This window comes from Miscanthus floridulus, chromosome 16, assembly GCF_019320115.1.
Source record: "Miscanthus floridulus cultivar M001 chromosome 16, ASM1932011v1, whole genome shotgun sequence".
Taxonomy (NCBI): Eukaryota; Viridiplantae; Streptophyta; class Magnoliopsida; order Poales; family Poaceae; genus Miscanthus; species Miscanthus floridulus.
The window spans coordinates 45,655,217-45,664,019 of NC_089595.1; the positions used below are offsets into that span (position 1 = coordinate 45,655,217).

General features: G+C 49.3%; 1 protein-coding gene across 1 annotated transcript; it reads left to right on the forward strand.

The window, feature by feature from the left end:
- The first annotated feature begins 488 nt into the window (after positions 1-488).
- Positions 489-959, forward strand: LOC136510644 (uncharacterized). The gene has a single exon (XM_066505026.1). It carries the CDS (start codon positions 489-491, stop codon positions 957-959), a length of 471 nt encoding a protein of 156 aa, XP_066361123.1.
- Positions 960-8,803: the final 7,844 nt, after the last annotated feature.

The following is an 8,803-nucleotide window of genomic DNA, read 5'->3' on the forward strand; positions in this document are numbered from 1 at the left end:
CGACGCGCCTCAGCCTCCTACTACTAGGCGGCAGCAAGCTACGCGCCCACATCTCCTCATAGCCAGGCCTCCTCGGTGAGGTGGTCCCACTCCTCCTTCTGCTCGCAGAGGAACCAGGATTTATTTCGGCTATGAGCAACGATACACTGAAAAGAAGACCGGTATCAGAAATACGAAAACACAAGAACACATGAAGAGGGAAGATTAAGCAGGTACCTGGCCAGAAGGAATGAGGATCTCACATAGGGCACCATTGGCCTGGCTCAAGGCATCCATCACAGTCAAGAACCCAATGTCAAGATTCTCCCGCTCCATTCTCTCGGAAGCATCGTCGAGTGAAAAAAGAACCGACGTTGGGTCCTGAGCGGCCATCCACTGGAGCAGCGGCTCGCCCCGCGTGGGGGAGCGGCTGCTCCCTGACAACAAGGCTGGGGATGACCTTCTGCGGGTCCTCTCCACCACCGCCAGCACCCGGAGACCCTCCGGCCATGTCCTCCTCCATCCAGCCTACCCCGGGCACTGTGGCCTGGACCGTCGGTGGCGTGGATTGCGCCATCCCCTCGGATGCCACCATGGCGATAACCGACCCCGCCGAGCTTGTCGCGGTCGTGGCCACCTCCGTTTGGGCCATTGGCGGCACAAACTGCGCTGCTCTGTCGAACGCCACCGCGACTGCATCTGACTTTGCCCGACCCACGTCAGGCGCCGTCACTTGGGCCACTAGGGGCACTTATTGCACCACCCCCTCGGACACCACCATGGCTGCGTCTGGCTGCTCCCGACTTGGCGTGGTCATGGCCGCCTGCTCGGCAACCAGCGAGGGCACGGGCGCCACCGTGGGCGCCACCGGACCGGCCAACGAGGCTAAAATAGGGGCGACGTCGGGCAGCGCCATCCATCCCTCCTGGAGGGCAAGTCTCTTCTTGGGCACCGACCCTAGAGGGTGGCCCCATCGCTAGAATCTGCAAAAGGGAAAAAGGGCATAAGGTCAGAACAGAACAATAACAAGGGAAAAACGAGGGGAATCGGTGACATACTCTGGCGCTTTCGGGCAACGGGTACGTTTCGGGGATGAACCCCCGGACCCCTGCTCCAACTCATGTGGGCGGGACCGTTTTGAGCCTGCCCCCTACTCTAAGGCAGGAGGGCTCATCTCCCTTGTCTCCGAGGGCGCGGTGCCAGAGCCGCTCCCCTCCATTGGCTCGTGGGGCACGGTGACAGGCCCGCTTCCCTCCATCAGCTCATGGGGCACGATGTCGGAGCCACCCCCCTCCACTAGCACCTTGGGGACAGCCTCGGGTCCATCCCCTCCCATCCACCGATCCTCCGCTGGCACCCCGAGGGTGACAGTGGATCCACCGGCTCCCACTAGACCTGGGGGCAGGCGTGGCTCGACCATCCCCGCGAACTTGCTTCCCCCCATGTGGAACGGGAAGGGTCCTTGTGTGGGCAACAAGTCCTCGTCCACCAGGTCACCCCAATCCACGCTGGCTGCTGACTCATCATCAGACTCATCGTCATCATCGTCATCATCTTCACTGTCGATCTCCTCTCCTTGGTCACGCGCTTGCTGCTTCCGTATCGCCTTTTTCTTCGCAAGCTCCCTCGTCTTCTTGTCCCAACCGGCCAAGGCGTGGTTCACCGTCATCCAGGCTGGGTCCTTCGACAGTGGAGCCGAGCTGTCCTTGAAGAACAGTCCCCTTGGCTGGTCCTGCTATCCCAAGGTTGGTGTCAGGGGGTCGGAAATTCAAGTGAAAAGAGGAGCAGGGGGAGAGAAGACTTACGAAGTCAACGAACCCCAGTTTCGGCTACATTGGGGGATGCCCTGGCACTGGATACATGAAGTTAAGGATGGCTCCAACAGAGTCCTTCGTAGGCTCCATCGCCTCCTTGATGCGCTGCACCACTTCAGAGGGAGGGAGCGCCTTGTCGACAAGCACTGTCCCTTTGAACGACGCTTTGGGTACCATCTAATATAGGGGAAGCATGCGTGCCATCAGTGGCGCAACCCTCCTCGCATGGTAGGTGCCGATAATCCCTGACCCCTTCATGCCCCTCTCCTTCAGAGTTCGGATGGCAGCAGAAGGCCGTTGAGTTGCTTCTTTTCCTTGCCCGGGACACCCCACCCCCACGACCCTAGGGCCTCCAAGATGTAGCGCCCAGTGAAGGCTGGCAAGGGGGCGGCGGCATCATTATTGACACAGAACCATTGCGAATGCCACCCCTTGTTGGAGGTGGACAGACGCATTAGCGGGTATGCCCCCGCCTGGTTGTTGTAGAGGTGGATACTGGCACACCCCACCGGCGCATACAGATCTTGCTTCCCGACCTACCTCTTCACAAGATTGACGGCGAAGAGATACCGCCATAGGTCAAAGTGGGGGCTGATCCCTAAGAACCCCTCGCACAGGGCGACGAACGCCGCAACATGCTGGATCCCATTGGGAGTAAGGTGTTGCAGCTCCACCTGATAGTAGCCTAGTAGTCTCCAGAAAAACTGATGGGCGGGCATGGCGAATCCTCGCTCGTGGAGGTGAGCGAAAGACACGATGTACCCTTCAGGCGACTGTGGCTCGTCCTCTTCACCGGGTAGCCGCCACTCCTCGGTGGCGGTCAACGGGCAAAGGAGGCCTCGGTGGATGAGGCCCTCCAGGCGCTGAGGGGAGATGCTGGATTTGTACCCTGGGTCCATTATGACGACAGGAGCAGCACGGGGAAGAAGGTAGCAGCGAGTTTGATGGCGGGAGCAGTATGGGCGTGAGAAACTCAGGCGATTGGCGACAGAGGCTGAGAATGCGAGGGCAAGGAGGCAAAGTACGGAACCCTAGGGGCAAACCCCGTGGTTTTATAGGGGGCGACAGATGTGAGAAGGGCAACGGTCCACCTCGATCTCCGAGCCCGCCACAACGCACCGCCGCGTCACATCATGGGACACGCGCACGCAATCCCTATCCCTTCCCATGAAAGTCGCGCCGAGCGGTTCGCCTCCCTCGGGTGGACTAGGACTCTCTTCCCACCAAGGGAACATGGGTCACAAAGCTTTTTCTCTCCAGCCCACCTAGGGTCCCGGAGCCCAAGGGTCGTCCCAACGAAGGATGGGCCCACAAAAATGACCAGGACTCAAGGACACAGGCATCACCAGGGCCTCAATCCACTGTCAAGCCCTAGCCAGGCCAACCCAGAATGAAATCCCCACAAATGGGATACCACGATTCCCCTTTAAAAATATCCAGTTGATAAAAATCCAAGTCTTACGGCCTTACCCACGGAGGGTCCGATACTACCCCCGGGTGATTCTACTCAAATCACCCGGGGGCTCGGGGGCTACACCCACTGGGTGCGCTCGCGCGCACCCTCTGGCAGATTAACTCCAACAAAATTGAAACACCCCCTGGGGGCTCGGGGGCTACACCCACCGGGTGCGCTCACGCGCACCCTCCGGTGAAATTAACTCCGACAAAATCAAAACACCCCCAGGCAATTCTGTCTGAATCACCCGGGGACTCGGGGGCTACTATTGGGGACCTAATACCGGGGTACCCAAGGAGGTGGAACTAATAACCATCGAATGCTAAAAACTCCTGAATGGACAAGAGCACTGTTGCGCTTCTTGCCCGAATGACGGGAATTTGGTTCCACCTCGCCCGATGCCCGTGGGCCAGCTCTGCCTCGCCCAAGGGCTAAGGGCTAGACTCCGCCTCACCCAACCCTCGAGGGCTGGACTCCACCTCACCCGACCCCCGAAGGCTGTGCTCAGCCTCGCCCAACGGATAAAAGCTAAGGCTCCACCTTGCCTGATGTCCGAGGCTGGGCCTCGCCTCGCCCAATATCCAAAGGGTGGCTCTACCTCACCGGACAACCACTCCCTGCTCCCTCATGATGATAGGCATAGGGTAAGACAAGACGTTCGGGTCAACCGCGGCATCGAGGACCATGACCTGCGCTCCTGTAGGAAAGTACCATTAGGGCATGATGGGACGGGTGCTTAGACCCTTCTAGGCGTGGCAGAGCCTGAATAGTGTTGCGGGTGCATGCTCTTCGCCCTACAGGGTTGTAGGCGCTGCCTTCAGCCTCCGGGCGAAGAACCCGACACGGACATACGACAACCACTATGTTCCAAATGGGGACTCCCGTCCTCTATAGTGGCAAATGAGCAGTCACCGTGCCATCCGCTCCCCACGGGGTCAGAGATCGACAACCCCGTCTGACACACCACCCGCAGGGGCAGGATGGGACGCACCCACTTGCTAAAAGAGGCCAGGGCATGGCCTACGAAGATCAACAAACATGCCACTCCTGACACGGTCTACCATGTTATGCAGAACAGGCGCAGGGAAAAGGGAGACCCAAATCCTTCAAAGGACCTTCTATACTCTTGGCATTTTCCTCTTTCTCCCATCTATAACCCCTGCTCCCCCCTTGGCCTATAAAAGGGAGGGCAGGGCTCCCCATTAGAGGGACCAACTTTTGACGGACAACACAACACAACACACATTAGAGACCTAGGACCAGTCCCTCTCTCGACCGTTTGTACCCCCTACTATGAACCATTTTCGGTGCTAATAACATGAGCAGCAACAGACTGGATGTAGGGACATTCAGCCCAAACCAGTATAAATCTTGTATCCTTTAGCACACCATCCGGGCCTAACGCGCATAAATATAAATTTACTAGCCGGTGCTTGTTCAAAACACCGACACAACTTATGAGAAGAACTGCAGTTACTTAGCAGGGAAAAATGTTAGGCCAATCCATTGCAGGAGTACTAGCAAAAGTACCTAATGTGGTTAAACTCTGTACATTCACTGTCATATACTTATAATCATGTTGTATAATTTATCATTCAAATATGAGGGTTCAATAAGATGGCACAATTACTCTGCACATAAATGTCATCCTTATTTTTGTATTGCAATGTTTAAGAGTGCTAGTTTTTGCTTGGCAACTTAACTTGATGGCATGATCTAGCCTTTAGGAAGTAACTGTTTAAATTGGCCATGTTGAGTGGTATGTGCTTGGTATTTGGTAACTCCACTTTTAGTATGATATTTGCTGGAACTATGGTAGCATGGTCCACTCCATGGTTCCTATATAATTTTGGTATTGTGCATCAGTATATAGCATATAAAGGCTTGCAATTAGAATGAGCTTAACTAGATGTTAGTCCACTCCATAGTTCCTATATAATTTTGGTTCTGTGTTGAATGTTGGCATTTTAAACAGATGTTTTATCTTTTTAGACAAGAAAGTCTTTGTTACAACAACAACAACAAAGTCTTTAAGTCCCAAACAAGTTGGGGTAGGTTAGAGTTGAAACCCAGCAAAAGCAATCAAGGTCTAGGCACATGACTAGCTATTTTCCAAGAACTCCTATCTAAGGCTAAGTTTTTGGGTATATTCCATCCTTTCAAGTCTCATTTTATTGCCTCTACCCAAGTCAACTTCGGTCTTCCTCTGCCTCTCTTCACGTTACTATCCTGGCTTAGGATTCCACTATGCACCGGTGCCTCTGGAGGTCTTCATTGGACATGTCCAAACCATCTCAACCAGTGTTGGACAAGCTTTTTCATGCTAAATCATGAAGAACAATTTAATTTGTTAGATGCTACAAGTACCTCCTCTCACAATGTAGCTTGCTCCATGCCACTTTATCTAGATAATATTTGTTCATTAGCTATATGTGAACTTAATATTCTAATACATCATGTTTGAATGACAACCTAATTTACTTAAATGTATAGGCAACCATGGCATGGTATGTAGTGCATGTTGGTCACGTGCCTGGGATTTATCGAACCTAGGAAGATTGCTATGCTCAAGTCAATCGCTACCCTGGTAATTTGCACAAAAAATACAACACAAAAGCTGAAACTTTGAGGGCCTACTATAGTCATCCGGTCTACCTTGCAAACCATGGACAACTCGCCTATTATGGTCCAATGAATGTAAACCATGGCAATCCACTGGCACTGGAGATTGAAAAGAAGCCACCCACCGGAGATGTGAAGATTAGGAGAATTGCTCCTTGGTCTTGGAAAGATCTCATGCTTTTATTTGTGGCTATGGTCATTGCTTTTCTTTTTTGGAAGTTGATGTAGGCTTAGTTTCGTAGAACAATAGGTGGACTTTGTTGTATGTGGTCAATCAAACAATGAATTTGTTCTAGGTGCACATATGCTATTATTTGACTTTGTTGTATGTGGACTTATTATTAGACTTTGCATTAACCATATTATATATATATATATATAATATGAACATATGCTATTAGTAGTTGTCCGCAGCCAAAACTAACCATGATCGTGTGTGGCAGAACCTCCTAAATTATAGGGCCCACATGCAGCTGTCACTGTCCAATGACCTTTGATGACCATGCATATGTTCCCGGTAACTTAAGAAGACTGTCAGGTGTCCTCGGGGAACCCCGAATCATCCATGATTTTCGAGCAGGATCCCATTACAGAGTCATTGTAGTATTACAACATTTATTCAAATATCTACATCAGAGTAAAATAGCAGAAGTCTTACAATAACTTAGTTTACAAAACAGTAGTTTCAAATCTTAAAAACTAAGTTCGATAATTAATACAAACCATAGTAGTAGTGGAGTGGCATTATTAACATAATACAAAACACACAATTAAACTGCCCTGCCTAAGGGCCACACATTTACTTGTCATTATCGAATTGAACAACAGTCATGCAGCACGGTCCAAAACAGACCTGCTCATGAGGCTCACCTGCAACAAGGGTCAATGAACCTTGAGTACAAAAGTACTCAACAAGACTTAACCGAAATAAAACTAAAAAGGCTCAGGAATTCAGGCTTAGGGATTCAAGGTATGGCTTTAGCAATAATCAAAGTTCTTTTGCGTAAAAGCTCTTTAACAAGATTCTTTATATCAACATTTTTATCATAAAAAAGATCATATACAAAGCTGACATGATCCGTATTGAGATCATGAAACTTCGTATCCAACACTTTCTCAAACCTTACTCAAGTTCCAGTTATTAAACTACGATGATGAATAGTGAGTTGAGTCTCCATGACCGAGGAGCAACGACGATTCGAACCGATTAAAACCCAGCTAGGGATTCCAGACCACATGACATATGTAGGTCCCTAACCTACATATACCAACCTACCCTTAGGTCCTCTAAAACAAGAATGGGTCCACGCCACCCGAGAATACAGTACTCCACCAATCCAGCCCATTGCCATGTGGGTACACGCTATTCCCACCATCTCTCCACTCCTAGTGCGCGAGTAGCCATTCTCGTAACAGAATCACCAAGTTAAGGCTTACCAGAGTATGTGGTTAGTACTACAAAGTCTCACCTCATGCAGTTCAACAACGGATGGGCCTCAATCGACACAGGCGGAAAGAACCCGTTCACAAGACATCCATGTCTTGTGGCTCTCATACACTGAGTCTGCCTAGTCTAGATTTATTATTCCACATGCTCATATCTCATGATAACAGAAGTAACCAAATGTAACCAAAGATCCATTTAAAACTCGCAGATGACAGGTAATCACCCGACTTTTATCTGTCTAAGCATGGCTAAGCATAACTAGGCATTTACGAAGTAAAACTGGTAACAAGGTAGATATGGAAAAACAAGGTTGGTAATGCACCAATTAGGTTTTCACTCACTCCTAATCACTTAATGCAGTATTGAAAAGAAAAAGCGATATAAATTTGTAAAACACAAGGTAGGTTTAAATGCATCCGGGGCTTGCCTTGATTGGCGGAAAAGTCAGGTTCCGGAGTCATCCCACTGATATCAAATCCGACATCAACAGACAGATTAACCTCCTCCTCAACTTGATTAACTACCACGTGCTCACTTTTGTTCACTACACGTAGTAACAATGCCATGTTTAACATGATGCGAGATACAAAACATGATGCTTGATAATGGATGCGAAAGTTAAAAACTTGAATACAACTTTCCTTCGCGGTACAGTTACAAGTCAAAACTAACTAAACCTTTTTCATAACACTTATTTCAATTGCCAAGGATCATTACCAACTAATGACCCAAGGTCATCACTCAATCCAAAAATTCAAACAAAACCTAAATCATTAAAGGTTACTATTTGCTTTTATGAATTAATTGTTTAATTCAAAATTATGAAATAAATCAACTTGTTCCAATTGAGCTCAAAATTTTTGTAAAGGTTCATCAAATGATAACTAAGTGGTAAAATAATTTTCATAATTTTTAGATAATTATTTAAACCTAGAAAAATCATGGAAATTCATTTAGTAATTAATTGAGCAATTTTTGTCACATTCAAAATGTAGTGACAAACAACATTTCATATTTTTCCTAAATATTATACAACACGGAGAGGTCACACAAAAATTTTCATAATTTTTGGAGCTCTACATAATTCTACACAAAAATAACAAAAACATACACTATTCATCAATTCTGAAAAAGAAAATTTTCATTTCAACTAACCGTCACTGACAGGGTGACCCCACCTGTCATCCCCGTCCTCCCGTGCTGACTACAGCGACTATGCGCGCTGACCGGCGATTTCTCGCCACCGGTGAGGTCAACGACGACGGGGAAGGCACCAACATGTTCATCACGACTAGGCGCACCTACTGATGTCACTACTTGCATCGATTACAGCTCAATACGAGCTCGACGCCCGCCATGGCGGATACGGCGGAGCGGCTGTGCTACGCCGGTGAAACAAGATCGGTAGAGCCTAAACAAATGGCCCAGGAAGACTCAGGAGCTCACCACGAACACGTTGGAGTCAATGGCCAAACCGGAGGAGCA

Bases quoted from the DNA above. Each gene is read 5' to 3' on its own strand.
- LOC136510644 (XM_066505026.1), top strand. From the start codon at position 489: ATGTCCTCCTCCATCCAGCCTACCCCGGGCACTGTGGCCTGGACCGTC.